Below are 23,572 nucleotides of genomic sequence, written 5' to 3'. Positions count from 1 at the left end.
CAGTACTCCAGCTGCGGCCTGACCAGTGCTGCATAGAGGGGGAGGATCACCTCCTTGGACCTGCTGGAGATGCATCTGTGGATGAACGACAAAGTGCAATTGGCCTTCCTGACTGCATCCCCACACTGCTGGCCCATGTTCATCTTGGCATCAATGATGACTGGAGTCCAAGGGTGTTTATACATGTACTCCAGGAGCGGGGAGCACACTTTAATAAAAGCCACTGTAATTAAAGCACCCAGAGCATGACGTGCATCAGCGTCCCCACACTGAAAAATGTCAGCAGGGGCACTTTAACTAAAGCTCATCAAACAAGCTTTAGTTAAAGCATCACCACCACCGTTTTTCAGCAGGGGGACACTCATGCATTTGATGCTGGAGTCTGCTGGAGGGCAGTAATTGCCATGCTCCAGCAAACTCTATTAATGGAGTCTGCTCTGACGTACTGTAATTACAGCACGTCAGAGCAGCCTTGCTGCACGTGTGTAAGTGCCCCAAAGGTTCTTTTGGAGGCAAGTTATGGGAATAAGAGCTATCAAATCTTGAAGTGGGGCTTAATTCCACACCCCTTCTTTAAACTCCTTGTGGTTTCTTTTACTAGTCTTTGACATTTCTTTCTTTAAAGCAGAAGGTGAAACGGAGGAAGTTTGCCCATTTCTCTTACTTTCAGCCATTTATTTGCTGACAGACTTAGGAGGCCAAATTTGGAGGGAGGGACTTGTTTTGATGTAGTGTAAATGCACAGGATGAATAATGAAAAGGGGGAATGAAAGCCCAGTTTCCAAGTGTTTTCTATCTAATTCATGGTAAACAATACATGACTGAAATCCGAGGCAAGGAAAACAGTGCTTCTGCTTGCGAAGATTGTTTCTATTTCAGTGAAAACAAGATGAATACATGAGGAGCCTAAGGTACACGGATGGCAATGTCAAAAGCCTAGGTAATATTTCTAAGCCATTTGCCTGACCACAACAAGACAGGACTTTGCTATTGGACACCATACTGTGAGAATTTCATTTTGCACATACGGAACTAGTATCTGGTATCACCAATTTTGGATCACCAACTTTGAATATGAAAGAAAAACAATGAAGCAAAGCAACAACAAAACATTTCCTCAAGATCATTTTTCCTATTCAAAATGGATTATTTTGTAAAGTACTCCTACTATAAATACAGTCATGTTTGTTACACAAACTTAATTCTAAGCATTTTTTCAGAAAAGGGCAACCCTTCCCCCCCTATAATCAGTACAAATTATGGAGCACGCCGATTATGAGTTTTGAAAATAGTGATTTATTTGCCTGGTCTACACTAACCTGTAAGTAGGGATGTACCAAAATTGTGATTTTCCAATTTTTGTGGAAAATGGAAATCAGTAATTTTCCACGAAATCAGAGAAATCCACCAAAAAAAGAGCTCCACAAAAAAGCAGGGCTTAGTGTAAAAATAAAAAATTTCCCCCAACCCCACAATCTTGGTTGCTGCCCCTGCCCCTGGTTGCTAACTGAGCACTATGCAGCCTTTTCAGCCCTGCAGCCTGAGCAGACAGAGACAGGCCCAGCCCTGTTTCCCCACCCTCCAGACAGCCACAAGTGCCCAGCCCAGCTGGGCCCATCCCATGGTAAGCGGGTGCTATAGAGGGTGGGGGACAGGGCCCAGAGGAGCCAAGCGGAGCCAAGCCAAGCCAAGCCAAGCTAGGGCAGGGAGCGGGGGTGGGGGAAGCGGGGCCCACCCCAGAGGCAGCAGGGCAATGGTGGCCTGTTCCCTGTGCCAGGCCAGGGCAGGGCTTATTTTTTCCCCCATGCAAGCCAGGGCTAGCCTGGGAGCAGGGCCAGGCTGGAACAAGGGTCAGTGGCAGCCCATGCATCTGCTGGCTGCCCCAGCCAGAGACGTGGGGAGGAGAGATGGGAGGCTACCACGATCTGCCCATGAAGTTGGTGCCTGAGGCCACAGCGAGCCAACAAAATTTGGCCCTTGGCTCCATGATTCGAGTACAACCTTACTCATAAGCCAATATAGCCCACCACTGACAATTCTAGTGTAGACAAGGACTCACTTGTTTCTGCCACACACCGTTCCATTAGAACCCAAACATTTTCCAATACCTTACAGTTTCATAGTTTCTAGGGTCGGAAGGGACCTGAGCAGAGCATCTAGTCCGACCCCCTGCCATGGCAGGAAAGAGTACTGGGGTCAAATGACCCCAGCAAGATGTTCATCTAACCTCCTCTTAAACACCCCCAGGGTAGGAGCCTGCACCACTTCTCTTGGAAGCTGGTTCCAGACCCTAGCCGCCCTGACTGTGAAGTAGCGCCTCCTGATATCTAACCTAAACCTACCTTCTGCCAGCTTGTGACCGTTAATCCTGGTCACTCCTGGCGGTGCTCGGGGGAACAGTGACTCCCCCAGTGCCTGCTGATCCCCCCTGACTAGTTTATAACAGGCCACTAGATCCCCCCTCAGCCTTCTCTTTTGGAGGGTGAACAGGTTCAGGTCCCATAGCCTCTCTTCATAGGGCCTGCCCTGCTGCCCCCGATCATACGAGTGGCCCTCCTCTGGACCCTCTCCATGCTGTTGATATCCCTCTTGAAATGTGGCGCCCAGAACTGGACGCAGTACTCAGCTGCGGCCTGACCAGTGCCGCATAGAGGGGGAGGATCACCTCTTTGGACCTGCTCGAGATGCAACTATGAAACCTTGATTTCAAAATGATTTCAAAAATGTATTCTAAGGCAACACAAATTCAGTTCTCTAGCTCAATGCGAATTTCAATTAAAAAAATGCATACAAATTCAATGGTATTCTCAAATCATTTTCTACAAACATACACCAAGATGATTTGTGTTTGCAACAAAGCTTGTAGAAGGCAAAACCTTTGATGCCACCACAAATGCTTATGAATGAGCGTTTGTATCATGAGATAAAAATCAAAAGATATCAATTTCAGTGGCTTATATCTAAGACTAGTAACAAATTAGTTCAGGGAACAGTTACAATTAGCAACAGTGATGAACTGAAGCAAATCAACCTATAGGTTAAATATATATCTGCTTGATACAAGTGTTTAAATAATTCTCAACAAATTCTTAAAAAACAAATCTCATATATGGACAGGAAGATAGGTAAATCAAGCTATTTTTAGATGTTCAAGCTATTCAGTAGTTCATTTGACTATTCAAAATGAGAAGGATTTATCTGCTAAACTTTGTACTTTCAGGAAGGAAAAAAAAATTACTCCATTCAACCCAAAAGCTCAATATCAAATTTCTGAAGTTAACAGTGGTAGCAAAGGAACATGTGGATAAAAATGAGTCTCTGAACAGAAACTGTCTTAAAGTATGAACAATCAAGTTTTACTGAGGTTCCATAATGTTAATATAGTTTAATTCTAAGGCCTTCCATTACTACAAATGCAGCAGTGCAGTGTAGGCACTAGTAACTAGTACTGTAGGCACAACTCCTCAGCAGTATAATAAATAGCCAAGTGACAGAGACAACTATGTATACCTCAGAAAGAAAATGAATGCCATTAGTGAGAATATAGCAAATTAGTTTAATACCCTGCAATTGTGTCAGTATATAATCAGTAAGTAGACAAAGTTTTAAACTATTAAATAATCCCTGGATTTAATTACAAATAATGCCTACAGCTAGTAAAATTGAGGATAATCTCTGATTTTTATGAAAAAGACTTTTTCCCTCACTATTACTGGTACTCTTGTTCAATTTATTTTCAAAGAGGGGTTAAAATTTACTTCAAACACTGAAACCACAAGAGGAGAAAAACCATGAACTTATCTTATGACCAGACCCCCAGTTAGGAACAGTAATACTGCTCAGAAGTGTAACTGGCTATTTCTTTGCCCTGGACAGAACAGAGTTGTGACCCCTGCACAGACAGTCCCCAGAATTCATGCCCTTTTGCCCAGCCCTAGTTATACTATTGATATTGTTTAACTAAAACCATTGGCACATTCTTGAAGTGGTTTTCAACCCAGGAAAAATAATCTAAATAATAGCTCAGAAAATACTCTTAGATATTCTGCACCTGGGAGAAAATCCTTGGCAATAAGAAATGCTGCTACCAATTTTCTACTGTTTTAGAGGAAAATTGGAAAATTCTACATCTAAAGGTAAGCTCTTAATGATTTATACTGAAGCTCCTACTAAACCGCGTGTAGCATTCAGCGAGAAAAAAAACAGCCCACTTTTAGATCTACTCTGAGTAAAATGCATTTTTGTATTTAAACCTATACTTCAAAGTATTTTTCTTCTTCTGAATGAAACCTGAGAGAGGACTCACTGAAGGAAAAAGATAGACACTTTGAAGGTAATAATTTCTAAAGTAACTATAAAAGAAATACTTTCCTTTTTCAATAAAATGCTAAAACCTCAAAGTCTTAGAGATATCAAATATAAGGACTGCAGAAATACCCTAAGACAAGGAACACTGTCTGCCTTGAGGCAAAGTTCTCAGCTATCACAAGACTGCAGCAGTTTCAGACTTAAATTTCTGACACCTGCTGAATGGCCTCTCACACAAAGACTGATGAAAAGGAAGGACATGGTAAAGTAGTTCCTATGCACCTGGATCACAAGACACAAAGGCAAAGCGCAATGAGTTTGTATTTGCCATTGGTCCTGTGTACTTCAAGTTTCTACTGCTTGCAGCTCAACTTCCTTCATTACATCCAAACAGTGCAAGAGCAAAATATTTTTTTCTAAACTAACTTGAAAGATTTTTATCTTCAGCTGCATAAAATACGTTTTTAGACTTAATTCACAAGAAACGTTTAATTTCATGTACCACCATTATAAGAATGGCATCTACTTTAGTATGGCAGACATCTAACTCTACTTACTCAACAGCTAAACAAGATCCAGCATCATAAGGAAAGGTGAATTTAGAAATATCCTACAAAGGAAATAACAGTAACTACAAATTTAGTTATTTAATACACAAATGTCTATTTTTCCACCTAAATTTTCAACAACAGCAATCTCATTTTGTTGACTGTCCTGGTTTAATTTGTCTTTTGGTGTATACGTAACAGTCCTGTGGGATGGATTTAAAAGAAGCAGCCAGTAGGCAAACTTCAGAATATCATGTGAATCAGATTGTGTCAAGGAAGAGATGTTGTTTATACAGATTTTTTTTCTGTGGTACCATTCTGGAAACTACAATGCTTACCCAAGGACAAAAGGACTGTAAGGGTTTCCTGGGCCACTGAGTCCAATTCCCTACACTCACAGGAAGCCATTTGTCTACTCCAACCCCTCTCGCATATTATTGCCAGGGAATCTTTCTGCTCCCACAGGCCACAAGCAGTCTTCCTGAAGTATGAAATTACTAGACACGTCCCATACACAAACACCGATTCAAGACAATCATTCAACTACCAAGAACTTGAATCCACATGTCATTTGCTCCCTATCATATTGTATTGTGCCTTCCACAAACTCATCAAGGTCCATCTGGAAGCAATTCCGGTTCCTTGCCCTTGTTACTTTGTTTGGAGACCACTCCAAAACTTCATTCCTCTGACATTTAGAAACTTTCTAATCTCCAGTGTAAATTTGTTCATGGCCAGTTGGTAGCTATATGATCTTATACCAATATTGTTGTTTAATTTAAACTTAAATAGCTATTCTCCTTCTTTGATATTAACCCTGAGAACATATTTAGAAATGAGCAACCGTATTCCCTTTTGACCATTTTGCTGAGCTAAATGAGACAGGTTATTTTAACCTCATTATATAAAATGATTTCTCTATTCCTCTACCCATTCTACAAGCCCTTCCTTGTCCCTATTCCAATGTAAGTACATCTTTTTTGAATGTAGGCAACCAGATCTGTACACAATACCATATATTCTCTCATCAATACCTAGTATATTGGTGAGAGACATTATAGCCTTTTTCACAGCTATATCACATTGACCCCTCATGGGCTCCTTAAATTGACCAACATGCTCAAGGCATATTATAGCATATCCTAACACCCCTCTGCATCTTCAGTGTTGTGTTTTAATCACTGAATTAAAGTAAAGGAAAGCTGTAAATAGAAATGAACACCACATGAGAATGATGGAGTTGGTAATTTGCTTTGGTAATCAGTGAAGGAATCTTAAAAGAGGGGCTGAATAGGACAAAGACTCTAAAGACACTGGCCTTTGCTAGGAAGTGCTGCTATGTAAACATGTCCCATGCTCTCACTATTGTTCACACATACTATGTGCCAATAAAGCTGTAAAGTAGCTTTTTTTTTTTTGCATGCACCCACCCGTTGCTTTCAATCGCTCAGGTGTATTTGACTGACAATGTTAGAATAATTTGACACTGGAAGCGTGCACGGCAGGGGGAAGTAAACAAATGGCATTTTCACTGCAGTACTCCTTGGCACAGTATGACATAGTGTAGACACACCCTCAATATCCCTTTCTAAGAAACTAGAGCAGGGCTGTCCAATAGGCAGCCCATAGGCCACATGCAGCCTACAAAGGGTTAAGATACAGCACCCTGGCTGCCTGGCTACTGCTTCCCCCACTGATCCAGCACTGAACAGCGGCTGGAGTCTCCAGGCTCCCTCTCCTTCCCCCTGCTTTCTGTGCCTTCCCCAGGGGACAAGGCAATGCAACAGAGCATGAACCTCAGTACAGGGAACTGAGGTGAGTTTAGGGCCACATGTACAGTCCAGCAACATGGAGGTGTTCATCCATGGGGTAGGCTACTCAGGGACCTGTGGTCCCTGCTGGTCTGGCCAGAGCAGCAGGTGCCCCCAACAAATTAGAAGCTGGACAGTCCTGACCTATAGGATACCAAAGTGGTCAGGAATAGCCAATATGGATTTGACAAGAACAAGAAACACTGACCAACCTGATTTTCTTTTACAACAAGGTAATAGGTTCCATGGACAGAAAGGAGAGCAGTGGATATGATATACTGCAACTTTAGCTAGGCTTTTGACACTGTCTCCCATAACAGTCTTACTAGTAAGCTAAAAAAAATAAAGTCTAAACTCTCAACTCAGGAAAGGTTTAAAGCATCTTTAAAGCCGCTTTGTGCTCTTCTGATGCTGGTTGGAAGGGACCTCAAGAGATCTAGTCTAACTCCCTGCTCAAGGTAGGCTTCTAAACCCTGTTAGATGAATGCATGTCTAACCTGATAAGCTTCCAAGGATGGAGTAGTATGTTCCAATAGTTAACCACCCTCATAAGAAGTGCATCCTAATACAAAACCTAGACTTTGCAGCAAAGAAAAATACAGTCTAGGATGGCAGATTACAGAAACTTCTCCAATGCATCTGAATACAGTGTAGAATACAGGACATGTTGTAACATAATAACTGTACATACAATGCTTAATTTTTGTAAACTGACCAAAATTGTTTAAATCTTTGTCTTTTGCTCACCTTCAGAAAGAATCAGTGGAGATTTATTTTTTGGGTTTTTGGTTTTTAAATTATGCAATGCCATTTTTGTCCAACAGCTGCCTTGCTCGTTTAATTAAGCCCATCTATGAAAGATAGAATGCCTCCCATTGGGATATCAATCAAATGCCTCTTAGCCTGTATTAACAGCTCCAACAAATCCAAGAACAAATATTCAGCACCTTCTTAACAAAAGGGGACAACAATAGAGGTATGCTGAACATCAATTACTTCTCGCCTGCATTAAGGCACAGAAAAAATGAGACGTGAATAATGACTCACATAGAACTATGTCCAATTAGGCTGGGGAATATTGAGAAATGCATGAATTTAATTATCTTTAAGTTATTTTTCCTTCAGAAATTCTCTGAGCCTCAGCAATCAAGGAAGAGTACAAAAATGTATGCACTGTCACTGCAGTCTACATTACATATGGCATTTTATGCCAACGGCATAGGGCCACGTGGTACAGAAATGTGCTCTGCCCCTGGCAAACATGCTTATGCCCTCGTGTCTTCTGAAAGCTATTTGCACTAATATGAGAAAGTCAAAATAAGCATCACCATAGCAGATGAATGGAGTTCTAGAAATACCTCTGGGATGCCCAGATTTTAAATCTACTGTTTCACAGAGCTTTAAAACAGAGGGAGCCTATCAAAAGGAAGCTATGCCTTGTATTGCAAGAATCCTGTGCCAACTGACAGTGGTTAAGAAACAACCAGGTACATTGATTGGCCATCAAAAGCTACTGTCTGATGGCTATAAAGTGATATTTAGAGGTTTGCTTTTGGGAAGTGGCTTGTAGGTAAAGTAGATATGCATTATACCAATGGTCTAGGGCAACGGCAAGGGTTAATTTGGTTTCTAAAAGCATGTTTTTGACAGTTTCCTTCAAGGCCCGCTGTGTCAGACACAGGCAAGCAGCAAGAAGAGACACAGGCTGGGAGACTGAAGGCATGTACCACATTGTTCTATAACATAAGGTGGCATTAGATCACAGTGCCCAACTGCAGTGCCTTGGGGTGTCTGGTTTTGGGAAACAGACCAAATTAGAGATGACTGGGAAAGTCCAAATTAGGATGTGTGCACGTGATGTGTTTGTGAAACAGAGGAATATGCTGACAGGACAGAATGTGGACAGTATGATGACCACAGGGAAACCAGTCAGCAATGCCCAGAGATGAAAAGAAAAGAAAAAATATAAAAGGAAGAACTTTAGAGTAACAAAGAATCCCTGAGAGGGGAACCCAAGGCCACCACGGATAGAGGGCATGTCCCAGCCTGTCTCATCCACCCCACTGGGGGAGAGCGGGCCTCAGCCTTCGACCTCCTGGCTACTGGCACCTGACATTCAAGAGAGAACCTCAGAGTGAAGCTTGTGTACTGACCAGGTATACCTTGACTCTGTGAACCATGGGACTGATAGATACAGAATTGTTTCATTATTCTTATCTGCTATCACTGTGTATCAATAAAATTTGCCTATTACTGAATGGAGAGGCAGTGGTCAGTCTGAGGGTTTGGGTCCGCCTGGAACAAAGTATCTGGGTCATAAATCCAGTGCCAACCAGTGCCAGGAGGCGTGGTGTAGAACTCAGAGAGGAAGCAGAGAGAACTGTGAAACGCAGCAGTCCTCCAAGCTGACTGTCAGTAGGTTGCCTAGGCCCTACTTTGATCCTTGTTGATTAAGAGGGATAAGTGGTGGCTGTTCCTAGAGTAAGTTGTGGTGCCAAACTGAGCCATCACAATAAGATGTATACAAATCTATGATCCTCTCTCCATTTTTACATGAATGAAACAGCTAACACCAGTGACCCTTAATATTATCATCACTGGGCTTCTAAGTTTATTCGTGAAACGTTAACAAGACAAGCACCGTTCTGGGAACCGCTCTTACAAGTTTTCTGCAGATTAATGAAGACATCTCTGCATTGGCTACATGCTATTTTTCACTTCTGAGGATACCTTCTCTAAAGTGAAAGCTAACATTTAAACAACAGGTACAGAGACGTGCTAGAATTCTGCACCACAACATACTGGTACAATTCCCAGAAAGGAGCCTCAAGTGGTATTACAGTAAAAGCCCATAAGGAAAGCTTACACCACAGCATAGCATCTCACTCAGGTATAGCTTCTCTTAGGGATTTTTTTTTAAGGTGCAGAGTGAAAGGGTGGTGAATCTTGTTACCACTGTTTCTCTTTCTCTTTAAAAGAAGAGAGAGAAAGGAGCAGGAGGTGATGGGGAGAAAAAAATCTAGAGAACAGGTACTTTAAAAGGCTAAAATGAAGATGCAAAAATGATAAGGCTACATTTTCTCTACTGAATTGCAAAAAACAAAGAAAACTCCATGAGAATCTGTGTGGCACAGTATAGTTAAATCATAACAAAAAACATATAACTAGGCATGAAACTGGTGAAAATATGCACAGCTAAGAACCTCAGAACAGAGCCAGAAGAGGTTCCAGCAGTTTTAAGTACCATGGAACAAGTAACATTTTTAAGTTCTTCTGGAAAGCATCACTTTTGTCAATAAAAGTTTTGTTTTTAGTGGCCACCTCCTCTAAACCATCTGGGAACCATTATTTTATGGAGTCATAAATCATATTCCAAGTCAAATATATCCTCAAGATATACACAACTTCGGCTAGCGTACAGTTTGCTTTATTTGGAACCCTACTATACCTAGCATCTTTCCGTTCCATGACAAAAGTTATATTTCTGTCACTTTTGAGTCCCACAAACTCTCAAGAACCAAAAAATACCAGGGAATACTATTTTAGTATTAGAAAATAAATACCTTCAATACTTGTATTAGAGCAATGGGCAGAGATTGTCTACCGAAAGTCAGTCAAGCAGACACCTTGGTTTGATCAGGCACCCTATAAAGAACATTCAGGTTCTGGCCAATACAATTTTTAACAGGGGTTTAGCAAACAGCTGCAAGGCAGAAAACCTACTTTCCCTTCAAACTTTTTTTCTTCCCCAAAAAACAAGCTTTTAAATAGGTATGAACTAATAAAAATGGTGCCTTAATTTAGTGTTTTAATATTGCTTTCAGTCACTTATGCCTTTCCCCAGCCACCTAGTTTTAGTCAGCGTAGTATTATGGCTGTGTATGTTTATCAGTTTAATTATAAATTTTCATTATGTTGATTGCTTCTAATTCATATAGCAGTGTTATTGCTTACGTAACATTTTGACTCAGGCTTGTGTGCCAGCAGCTCACACTGAGGCCTTAATGTAATCAAAATATAATACTGGTATCAGTGGTCCAGCAACTTGACCAAACTGTGTACATGCTCAGGCAATCCTCCACTGGAAAAAATAATAATTTGTAAGTGGCCGACAGATAAGCTGGTCATGCCAGGGGTAGATGGCTGTCTGAAGGACAAGGTTAAATTCACTCACTCTTGTAAATTAACAAACAAAGAGCAACAATGTTATTTTGAGTACATAAATAGAACAGTACAAATATGCACATCAAACACCTGCTGATGTAACACTAACAAATTAATCATACGAGCAAAAATCACCATCTCGAAAAATTTCTGTTTAATGTGCTTGGTACTCCGGCCCACTGACATACTTTATCTGCATTCAAAGTTGCTTTCAGTCCAAGTCCTGCACTGTGTTCAATTGCCAGCTTCCTTTTCTAGCCCCAAGTAGCTTTAGATAGCTTTAGATACAGCCGATAAGTCAACCTGGTCAAACATTTTCCAACAGATTAGTGTTCCATCACCAAGCTGTAATTCAATGAAATCAAAACATTCCACTGGAATGTGGTAATTACAGTCACAGAATCACAGAAAATTAGGGTTGCAAGGGACCTCAGGAAGTCAGCTAGTCCAACCCCCTGCTCAAAGCAGGACTATCCCCAACTAGATCATCCCAGCCAAGGCTTTGTCTAGCTGGGTCTTAAAACCCTCCAAGGATGGAGAATCCAGAACCTCTCCAGGTAATCTGTTCCAGTGTTCCTAGTGAAAAAATTCTTCCTAGAAAGTTATTGCCTGGCTCCCAGATTCCTTGACTCCCTGTACAATAGGCTACAAAAATACATGGTCCAAAAGCACTGAAAAAATATACATGTATCCTATTCCTAAAATCTCATAGCTACTATTAGTCATCTGAAGAAGAGCAAACACCACTCCCTACAGTAGTAGCTCTTAACCTTTCTAGACTCAAGGAACTCCTGAGAAAATGGCAGCTCTTAGCTTTCACTCATTTTTTTGAGTATGGAAAATAACAGAGCAATTCTTCTGTTGAAAAGAACTCAGAAAGACCACAGCAGACAGGGTTCAAATGTTTCTGGCACTATGAATTCTTATTTGAAATCTCTGGATTTATCTTTATCCATGTAAGCATCTGAACACCTAACAGTGCTAATATCGCATGACACCCTAGAGCACTCTTAAAAGGATGCCATGGAACCTTGTTTGCAAATCACTGCCATTTTGAACCCAACAATGCCACCTTTCAAATTTGTGTGAAGAACTACTGTAGTGTATTATAAACCATTTCTCCCTTCCACCTTCACCAAGCACACTAAAAACATTTTCAGAGCTTACCAGGCTAGGATGCAGAAAGAAGTGACAATTTTCACCTGATCTGCCCACAGAAAGCAGTTTATAGCCACGACCAAACAAGTGTGCAGGTGCAGACAGATTCAAAAGTGGCCAATCAGGTGAAAATCTGAACCTCATCACATTAGGGGTCAGATGAAGATGTTTCAAAACAGAGCATCTTCTCTAACTTATATTTGCATTGCCAGACACAAAGATCATGAAATGGATTCTTTTTCTGGACTCGAAGTAAAAATTTCAGTTTTGAAAACACAATTATGGTTAAATAATTTGCAAATATGAAGATTATTTGGGGAGAGGAAAGGGCTGTAGAAGGAGAGGGCTTCTTAAAATATTTTTCAACATCTTTAAATGAAAAAAAAGAGAAATTTAAATACTGATAGCCAGAATCATTTCAAAACAGGATTAGGCTTCAAGGTCTGTCAAAAGAAAGTGCTTCTCTGAGATGGAATCAAGTGCCAAATGACCTGTTTCCTTTGCTGTTCTGAGCAGTTTTGTCTCCACTCCTTTTTCTTAATGCTTTTTCCATTTAGCATTCAGAACTCCAGGAAAATATTTAGCACTGACTGCACACATACTAATCTATGGTATTACTCATTTATCACACTGAAACACCAATTCTGAAACACTATGAGAGAAAAAACAAAGGGTGCTGCACTCTCATCCTTACTTCAGTGTCTGGAGTGGGTCTCCTGATCAAGTTTTGGCTTTCAAGAGAACACAAAAGTAACACAATAAGGAAATCAGAGGCCTGACACTATTAAATAAGGGGACCCAAGACAATAAGCCAAGGATCCTGATGTATATTTCCTTCTAGATTACCAATGAGGCACAACTGGGTTTTCATGATTATGTTACTAGGTGGGTGGGAAATGAATATCATTGTGGACAGGAGCGGTTGGCTATTGTCCCAGTTAACTGCAGCCAGCTGATGAATTGCTTTTAGCCTCTGCCATGAAGAACCATTCAGGAAGTAAATATTAAGGGCAAAAACAGCTCCTCAACTCTAATCCCACCTAAGTGAGGCCAAATACACTGATCATGAAAAATACTCTTATGTTTGCCAGGCATGCATACTCAAACAAGAAAACAGACATTCAAGCTATTTTCCTAGCCAAGGAACAGAAAAGTTCAATTTTCTAGCAGAATGTGCTGCTTTCGTCTAGCTCAAAAGTTAGTAACTCTCTCTGCCTATGCCTGTTCCAGGTTTAACAAACAACATCTTTCATTAGGAAACACACACTGCATTCTAAACAAAAGGGAACACTTTATTTTTTTTTTTGAAGTGAAGCCTGTAAAAACTCGGATTTTAATTTCAGAATTCTTTTCATTTAACTTCTAGAAGGGGTCAAAAATCTTTCAGAGTGTGTACTTAGTTGAGCAATTCCATCAACACTGAAAGCTAAATTTCTATTAACAAATTCACCTATTGTCTACTCAAATATCAGTACGGTAGTAAGCATCAAGCCAAGTTACCAAATACTTGGAGTACTTCAAACATACTGCTCCTGCCTAACCACACTATAAGGAGCTGTGGAATTTTCTTATAAGACATCTTTTGCCAATAATAAAGCCACTGGAGTTTGTGCTTAAGCCCCTCCCTAAACGCACTATAAATGAAGTATAAGACGTCTCCTACTTCTTATATACTCTTTTCTAAGTCCCAATTATGTTCTGAAGAAACTGTGGAGATGGGAGGGATCAGTGCACCTATGCAATGGATCCACGCTGGTAATATTTTCTATAAAAAACAGTTTAGTGAGAAGTAACCTCTCTGTTTTACATAAAATTGTCTCTGCAGTACTGCACAGCACAGAAACTAACTAAAGGTGACAACCTCCAAAGAAAACCAGTTTACTCACTCCCCCCAATCCTGCCTCTAAGCAGGGAGTGCTAACCATATTCCTGCTAAGCCAAATTCTGAAGTGGAAACTTTAGATTCAGATAGTTGCCCCGCATAAGCAAAACACTATAACTGCTTTGCCCAGAGCAGGAAAAAGCTGCCTTCTCTGGTGCCAAGATTCCTGCTAAATTTTAGGGGACTGTAATACACAATTAGATTATCTCCAATAACCTTTGTACCAAAATAATATGTTGATTTCTTTCTGAAGAGCATGAGCAGCCCAAGAAATCTTTTGGAACACATAAATAAATAAAGGATGCTCCTGACATGTCAGGCAAAGTAAGCAACATGATTTCCTGTGATATATCATGTGGTGCTGGGAAAAAAAAGGCCTACAAGGCATACTGATTTATTTATATGAACTCAGCAACCACTTTCAACATGATATTAGGGCAAATCTGTAACCATTTCTTTTTGGAAGAGCACATGAAGCAGGTCAGCTACCAGACACTGCAGTTCACTGATCTTTCTTGCTAAAGTTTAACTGCCAAAAATTCCTTGCTCAAAGAAGGGTGGTACAGAGAGCAATTAGCTCAAAAAAGAGACTCAATAATGTTGTTAGACCCATGCTCACTGTTCAAAAGGTTTATACATTTGCGAGGGGAGGAAATACGCAAGTTTACTGCACTTTTGAACAACAATGAAGATGTGCAGGGAAGAGAAATGTTAGAATTACAGAATCATAGAAAATGAGGGATGGAAAGGACCTCAGGAGATCATCTAGTCCAGGGGTGGGCAAAGTGCAGCCTGTGGGCCAGATGCGGCCCACCAGGCCATTCCATCTGGCCCATGGAGCCCCTAAAAATTTAGAAAATTAATATTTATCTGCTCCAGGTTGCTTGTCATGCGGCCCTTGATGGTTTGCCAGAACTCAGTAAACGGCCCTCCACCCAAAATAACTGCCTGCCCTCAATGCAGGACCAACCCTAACTAAATCATCCTAGCCAAGGCTTTGTCCAGTCAGGACTTAAAAACCTCCAAGGATGGAGAGACCATTAACTTCTCTGGGTAACCTGTTCCAGTGCTATACTACCCTTCTAGTGAAAAGGTTTTTCCCAATATCTAACCTAAGCTTCCCTTGCTGCAACTTGAGACCATTGCTGCTTGTTTTGTCATCTGTCACCACTAAGAACAGTTTAGCTCCATCTTCTTTCAAACCCCCCTTCACGTAGTTGAAGGCTGCTATTAAATCCCCTCAGTCTTTTCTTCTCCAGACTAAATAAACCCAGTTCCTTAAGCTTCTCCTCAGAAGTCACGTGCCCCAGCCCCCAAACCTTTTTCACTGCACTCTGCTAGACTCTCTCCAATTTGTCCAAATCTTTTCTGTATGGGGCGGAGGGGGGGCAGTCAGACACGGAGCACCAAAAAAACCTCGCTGTATTGCATGATCTATACCAAGGCAGGCACCACATCCGGCCTGCCAGACCTGCAGGGCACCTACAAAGTTTAGAAAACTAATATTGATCTGCTCCAGGCTCCCTGTCAAAGATGACAGGAGCCAGGGGAAGCCAGCAGGAATCAGGAGAAAAGCTAGCCTGCCTGCCCCAAGTGCCTGCCTCTGGCAGCTTTCCCTGCACACAGCAGGCTGCTCCAGCACCACATGGCCCCCAGCTGCATTGCTGGCCCACCAGTCCCAAGGCCAGGAGGTGTGTGCGTGTTCGTAGGGCAAGTCCCACAAGCACCCCACCATACACATGCAGCCACACCTTCCTCAGACTGCCATACATGTAGACTCCCACACCCTCTTACATAGCCCAGCCACCCTCCCCCCACACACATCCCCCACAAACCCCATACCCACACACACACCATGTATCCACACACACACCCACATGCTCCTTCAACCTCACACCCACCCCCCACACCTATCCACACCCCCACATACACCCACACCCTTACATCCACAGCCCCCCACAAACGTATACCCCCCATACCCCCCCATAATTTACAAGAGTAAGACTTCATTTTACGCTGTTGTGTGGTCACCTCTATGTACACTACACAAACACATGTAAAATCGGGAGAGAAAGATTTTTAGAAATCAAATTAATCAATGTTGTAGGTATTTGATTTTTAGAATATAATTTGGTATTTTTCTGGTTCCGAGATGGCAAAACCCCTTGCGGAAAGGAGTACTTCTGGGGACAAGGGGAGGGACTTCTGGTGGCAAAGGTCAGGGATTAGTGGGGAGGACTTCCAGTCACAAGATGGCAACCAGGGGGTGAGGTTACCCATGTGACCCTGAATAGCTTGCCAAAACTTGGTAAGCAGCCCTCCACCCTAAATAACTGCCTGCTCTATAGATGCTGCAAAACCAGATCAAACTAATGCGATGCCTCTTCCAATAAAGTGCGTTTCCCCCCCCACCACATCTTTCAGCAGCCTAAGTGGCATTATTTACATTCTTTTCTCAAGCTTGCCCGGCCTGAATGAGAGCAGCAACGTTGCAAAAGAACACTCGAGCTCCTGCATCTCTGAGGGCAGAGCACTCATTCCCGTGCCTGAAAGGAGTATATCATGTGGCCCTTTGTGCTGTAGTAAACCAAGCCACTCTTTAAAGCAGCGATTCTCAGTCAGGGTACCTTGAGCCTCCTAAGGGTACCACACAGTATTAGCCCTGTTAGGTGCACAAGCATTTACAACATAAACCTGGAGATTTCAAATAGGAATCCTGAGCATTGAAAACACTGTGACCTGTTGTAGTTTTTCTGAGTTCCCTGCAACAGAAGAATTGCTCTATTATTTTTTCATAATCAATAAACTACTGAAAACTAAGTTCCATCATTTTCCCATAGGTGACTGAAGTCTAATAAGGGGTGCTTTGAGTTTAGAAAGGTTTAGAAAGCAATGTACAAGCCTTTTAAAAATCTCTCTCAAACTGTGGGAAAATTTGTCTGTTGTTTCTGGGTATATGGAGAACACACTTGGGAAATGCACTAAAAAGGATGGAGAATAAGCATTCAGGAGAAACCTGCTTGAATTCATACTGAAGAACACTCATGTTGGTACGTACCTCATGAAAGGCCAGCCAGCTTGAATTAGAGCAGCATGACACTCAAGCAAAGGCTGTGCTGTCTGGATAGAACTAGAATTAAGGGAAATGCTTAGCTAAAGTTAACTGGTTGAATGGTAATGTTCTTGTAAAAACTCTTACCTAGATACCCCACCTCTTCCAACAAATAGTTTCCTTGTATTATAGGCACATTCCTGTAATAACAACTTTCTGAAAGAGTTGATGAGAAAAAATAAGCTCCTTTTTCAATTATTCAAGTAACATACCGCTGCATTGTACTGTCTGTTAGGACTCTTGTCCAACCCCCAAATTAAGAGAGGCTTCACATACCACAGACTTCTATTTGGGCTTATTTAGCTGAAAAATTCTTTCCTATGAATTCAAGGGACAATGCACAAGATAACAATATAGCTGAAAAACAACACTCCAACCAATGACAAATGTGCCACTAATTAAATATCATCGCTGTAAAGTAGTCAAGGACTATTCCTTTTTTCCCCCATACATTTTTTGTCTTTTTGCCTGACCAAAATGCACACACATACATCAGAGCTACTACAAAAAGATGTGCACACCAGCAAGTTACTAATTTGTCAGGACTACTTATCAGAATCCTTCAAAGCCCAGATCCATCCCACCAAATTGGAATAGATACTCCACTCTTCTCTAGTGCTCAGCATCTCCTAGTACTATTTCAGGTTTAAACTCCCAGATTATGTGCTTCTTATCCACTGCACCCACTACCTTTCCTCTAGTCGTATCCATTCAACTGTGGCTCTCCAGCCTGTACAGCCTTGTAGACTTCCAACTCAACCTTGGGACATGTGGAACCTATCCAGCTCCCAGTTTCACTGCCAATGTTTCACACCTTAGGGATATGTTAGCATAATTGACTGAGGGTATATATTAGTCTCAATTCATATACACACTACTGAGATAGGTTGGAGAACATTCTTTCAAATTAAGAGACTTCCTGAATCTATTCATATTGAAATACACATATGGAGCAGAAAAATTTAAAAAAAAACAGAACAGAGATTGCTTAGTATTTAACCAACCAAAATGGCATCCATGCGTGGTAACATGGGGAGTCCCCCTTCTTCAAGAGCATCTCCAAAAGACTAATCCCAGATTCACTTTAATTTTATTTCTTCTTTTGGTGTAGTCTTAAATTGTATTTTCCTAGCAAGATGGTGAGTGTGACACAAAGCGCCTAAGAAAACTCTAAATTTGGAAGCCCACCTTTGGGCAGGGTGGGTCACCAGGAACACGTATCTCCAGGACTCCAGAGTCTATGCTGGATCCCACTGGCCTTCTAGACATAATTAAAGGTGCTGGCTTCGACTTCTAAGGCCCTACATGGTCTAGTTCCTACATTCCTAGAAGAGCACCTCCTCCCTTATGCCCACAATATGATCCTTAAGGAGAGCAACTTCCTACATGTACCATCGCTATGACAAATGGCTTGGTAAAATATATATGTGGGAGGGAAGCTGTTCTCCATAGTTGATCCTCAGCTCTAAAACTACCCCTCCTCCCTCCTGCAGCTTACCAGAGCCCAAGCCTGGGCATTTTTCAGAAGCGCTTCATGCCATTCCTGTTTGGGTAGGCATTCATTAAACAAAAAATATCAAATGAAATGTTGTTCCTGAGCTCCATTGTCTTGATGTTCTAGTTCTCTTTTAAGCTGCTTTGGTCCTCTTGTCACACTGCTGTTTTTAAAGATATTCTGTTTTCTTTTGTAAGCCTTTGTTGGGAAGGGCAGCACAAACATTAACTAAATAATAAAATAATAATTAAATAAACTGAACTGCAGACAAAGCAAAGGAAGTGATGCTGAAGACAATCAAAAATAAATTAAACTGAGTTCCAACAGTGTGGATCACATAAAATCTTAGCCAGTTGTGTTATTATTAGAAGAATGGTTATTTTCCTTATTGTGACTAGCTCCAAGATGTTGACTGCATGGATTTCCCATTTCTGGAGAGAATGTGCATACAATGGGATCACATTGACTAGCAGCATTAGGTAAGGCTGTGCCTGTGCCCCAGAGACTCTTATATACCCCAGGCAAGGTTATAAAGCAGAGGTGGGCAAAATGTGCCCCATGGGCCAGATGCGACCCGTCAGGCCATTCTATCTGGCTCGCGAGGCCCTTAAAAGAAATTAGAAAATTTATCTGCCCCTGGCTGCCCGTCAGGTGGCCTTCAATGGCTTGCCAAAACTCAGTAAGCAGCCCTCCGCCCAAAATAATTGCATGCCCCTGTTATAACTTGTAGAGCGGTCCCAAACATCCCTTCGATTCTGTAGTGGTGCAGAGCCTTTTTCAAAAGATCTCAAACCACGTTCAGGCTGTGTAAACTCCACTGCCTGCTGGAGCTTAGGAAAGAAACCTGGCAGGTGAATCATTTAATTTAGATAAAAATTAGAGATGAACTTGATAAAGCAATACTAAACAAAAAAAATACACCTTAGAAGCAGACTTAAGGATGGCTACCCCTATGAAACATGATATTTGTGATACCATAAAGGACACAAACATCCTTCTACTCTCTTCACTGATGTTACAGCTCCTAAAAGAGAAACATTTTTTTTTCAAAGAAGATGGTACAGACAGCAAGATGCCAGTGGTTCAGATAGAGGTCTCATTAACCACATAAGGATTATATTAAAGTTCCAAAATGGGGAGAACTCCTAGACTGACAGAAACATTAACAAGGCCCTTGGAGATTCTGGTAACTTTAGAGTGGAAAAATATGGTGCAATAATGAAACCAGGCACAATGTCCTGATCCTTCTGCTAAATGGACAGCCATTCCTGCTATTTACCAATATATTCTGAACTTCAGCTGAGCAATATCTAGCCAGCTAGCATCCTCAATCACATGCACCAATGCTAGGTTCAAATACAGACCCTGACCTGTGTTCTCAGTAAATCAGGTATGATTACTAGGAGCTACCCTAACAGGTTGATTAGCACCTAACACCAAAACCATCTTCAAAGTTGGAAAGTTCTTCTTAATACCCAACCTAAATTTTTCTTCACGTAGTCTTCTCTGGACACAAAGAAAAGTCTATCACAATCCTTTTTGTGGCAACCCTTTTTGTATTTGACACTTATCAAATCTCCCCAGTCTTTGCTTCTCCAGGGTGCAGTAGCCAGAAACTAATGTGCAGTAAGTAGCATTGCATGGCAGGAAGCATGACACAACACTACTCTGCGGTAGTCATGAGCTACTGTGCAGTTAGCATCATGAAAAGTTGTTCCACAGCACAACTGCACAGTAACTCTGATTACTGCACAGTAACTCTGATTACTGCACAGTCAGCATCTCAAATAGACACAGCCACTGTGTATGCTATTCTTACAGATTTAACTATGAAATGTTAAAATCATGCATTTTTCTAATGGATTCTGCTGTAAAGTTAAACCATATACACATGGAAAACTTTCCTCTCAAATTACACAGTCTTCCCATACTTGATTAGTTACAAGTGTCTCAAATGGTTAAACAAAAATGATAACTTCATTTGGGACTTAAAACAAAAAGACATTCTTAGCTTATTTCTTTCTTACCATTGTAGGTTATCCTTGGCTTCGTCAAACACATCACAAGATGCAGATCCATTTCATCTGATGATACAAACTTTGAACACACAGGGCACTTGAATCCTATAAAAAATAAATATGTATAAATATATATATGCATATCTCAATTGATCAGAGAGACTGTAAAATTCTATATTTGTTCTAAAGCCAATTATTTTTAAATGCATTAAAAAAAAAGTGGCAGCTTTTCTGGAATAAATATCTCTCATGTTTATTCATCTCTGTTTGAACCCATGTTCAAACAGAACACCATTTTTGGAGAACAGGGTTTTGTGCTCAACACAAATGCCCTAATATACAATTTCCATGATTCCATACATCTCTTTTCTGGGCAATAACTGGTGGGTACAAATCACCGAAGACACAAAGTTATAGCTTCAAAAAAGTTAAATCCCATGTTAAAATAAGGCCTAAATTGTATATAATTCTTATCTCCTCCGCACACTGCCACCCCTGGCATGGTAATGGCAGCTGTTGAATTCTTTCCAAATTACCAAATTACGCATTTCCAAAGAAAAAAAAAATTTTTTTAAAAATGAAAGGCAGTAGGGAATATCTTATCCTATAGGAACTGCAAAGAAAATTAAAAAGCTAGAAAGAATGCAGTCACTAAAATCTGACCCTGGACAAGAACTCCAAGGTAAACTTCACGTTTACAAAAAACGCCACGGAACTGAGGAACATATAAGAAGCCCCGTTCTATGTTTCATTCACTAAACTTCTTCAGCAGTAGAGAATCTCTTAACACCCTGGGTTTATATCAACTCACAGGTGTCATCTCATCTACTAATGCACTAGCATTGCTTCCTCTTGCACTGCATTTTTTTCTATTCCTCTCATTGAAGTACCAGCTGGGCATAACCCTGCTTAGTTTGTGAGGTCACAGCCTGAGGCAAAACAGAGAAAAGGATAATGGGAGAGTCTGGACTTGGATGTAACTGCATAATATGTATGACACATCGCTAAGTTCTGTCATTTCTGTGATTGCTAGTAGCCTTCCAGTTAAAGGACAAGTCTGGCTGGACAAGTTTTGTTATCCACACCTAAAAGGTTCAAGAGGCAGACTGGTTTTTGCTCTACAGAGAAGTTTATGCATCATGGGGTGCATCTACACATGCAATTAAGGCGAAGAAATAAACTCTGCTTCATGATGGAGTTATTGCTTCCGGGCTGGCAAGAGGAGGGGAGAAAAACATGGTGGAAAAAGCCCCACATCATACCTTTGCATAAAAGGAAACTGCCTGAAATACATTGTCTATCTTTGATCTGCTGCTAAAAGCAGCATATGCTCAGTAATGGAAATATATAATACTATATAATATATATTAATTTATATCTATAATGTTAATAATTATAATTACTATTATGATATTGATTAAATGCAGCAGCCAACAGGTGACCCATATGGGCAAACATGCTGATAGGAACTGTGTATGTGTCCATGTGCACACATGGGCACAGCTCAAAAAAAGAAAAAAAAAAAAAAGCTGGCAAGGTATTCCATCCACAGGGAACTGGCCTGGGTACTAGCACGTGGATCCTTTGCAGAGAGGAGGGGCGTATATCTAGAGTACACACACATACTGAGCAGGGCTGGACTGTCAGGTCACCACAGCTTGAAATGGTGTCGACTCTGATGAGATCCAGCCCAGCGAACTATGTGGTAAATCATAAGCCTTTTGGCTTTGGACTAATACGATGCAATTTGTAAATCCTCTAGGTACAAAAGTGCTGCTTAAAAGTTCGTTCATGAAGTACCTGTGCTAAAACTTGCAGCAGTCTCAAAAGAAGTAAAATGCATCAATTCTGAACAAATTAAGTCTATGGGTACTATATAAAAATTGCTATAGTATAGACTGAATCTAATTTCGATATACAGAATAATTATTAGCATTATAAATATAAATGCATATATGTATTTTATAATGTGAATATATAAATACATATTAGTGGGTTTTTGGTTGTAGCCGTGTTGTCCTAAGACGGGGGGGGGGGGGGGGCAAAATACGGCCCGCAGGCCAGACATAGCCCACCAGGCCATTCTATCCAGCCCATGGGGCCCCTAAAAAATTTAGAAAATTAATATTTATTTGCCCCTGGGTCCTGTCAAAGACGACAGGAGACAGCGGCAGTAGGACATAGGAGAAGCCCCAGCAGGGCCTAACAGGGGCTTCTGGGACAATAGGGCTCTTCATTGCTGTGCCAACGCAGGAAATTCAGGCAAGATGGGGAGGGAGGGGGAGGAACCATGGGGATCGCCCCAGTCCTTGGGGCCAGGCCGGTTCCTGCTGAGCCCCATGGTCCGGCCATGCAGTCAGGAGTCAGCAGGTGGGTGGGAAAGAGGGGACAGGGCTGGGGGAGAGAGGCAGTGGAAGCAAGGGGGAGCGCAGGGCCTGTGCTGGTGTCCCAGGGTCAGCACCAGTGGGGTCCAGAGCAGGGCAGCAGGAGCATGGGGTGTGGGCTGGCAGGGGTCTGTGGAACTGGGCTGGGCTGCACCAGCAGGGAGAATGGGGAGCTGACTGGCTGACGTTGCTGCCGCCAGGCAGTGTTTGGTGCAGCTGCCCGCCTGGAGCCCAGGCCACGCTAGGCTGTGGTGCAGCTGCTTCACTGCCACCTCTGTGCTGCCCTGTGTGGCAGCAGTGGCTATGTGGAGCCAAAGGGCAATTGTAACTGAAAGCTTGCTAAAAACTTAATTTCAGCTACTCAGTTGGTCTATACACGAGTGAGACTTTATTTTGAGCTATTATGCAATTGCCTCTATATACACTACTCAAAAAATAAAACCAGAACAACCATTTTTCTTAAGTAAAATTAATATTAGATATTTAATTTTTAATGTACATGTTTTATCTATAATTTATCTTCTGAAAGACTTGTGTGTATGCAACAGCTCACCAAAACTCATTAAGTGGCCCACCAGCCAAAATAATTGCCCACTCCTGCTTTAACTGTACATATACCAGGGGCCTAAATCAAGACCTCTGCTATCAGAGGACCATTTAGTAATTACTTTCATTAGACAAATTAAGATCTA

General features: G+C 41.4%; 1 protein-coding gene across 5 annotated transcripts in view; it reads right to left on the bottom strand.

The window, feature by feature from the left end:
* The window catches only part of ZNRF2 (zinc and ring finger 2), a 189,766-nt gene that overhangs the window by 116,411 nt on the left and 49,783 nt on the right, over nt 1–23,572 (bottom strand). For all 5 annotated transcript variants that reach the window (XM_090046417.1, XM_090046420.1, XM_090046419.1 and 2 more), the window contains exon 2: nt 20,506–20,601. In XM_090046417.1, the coding sequence (XP_089902543.1) occupies nt 20,539–20,601 (63 nt within the window). In that variant the 3' untranslated portion in view covers nt 20,506–20,538. The remainder of the gene's footprint in view (nt 1–20,505; nt 20,602–23,572) is intronic.

The sequence above is a fragment of the Crocodylus siamensis genome, chromosome 5 (assembly GCF_052110815.1).
Source record: "Crocodylus siamensis isolate JL-2025a chromosome 5, ASM5211081v1, whole genome shotgun sequence".
In the NCBI taxonomy this organism is placed as follows: domain Eukaryota; kingdom Metazoa; phylum Chordata; order Crocodylia; family Crocodylidae; genus Crocodylus; species Crocodylus siamensis.
The sequence above is the reverse complement of the archived record's forward strand: the minus strand, read 5'-3'. Positions and strand labels throughout refer to the sequence as shown.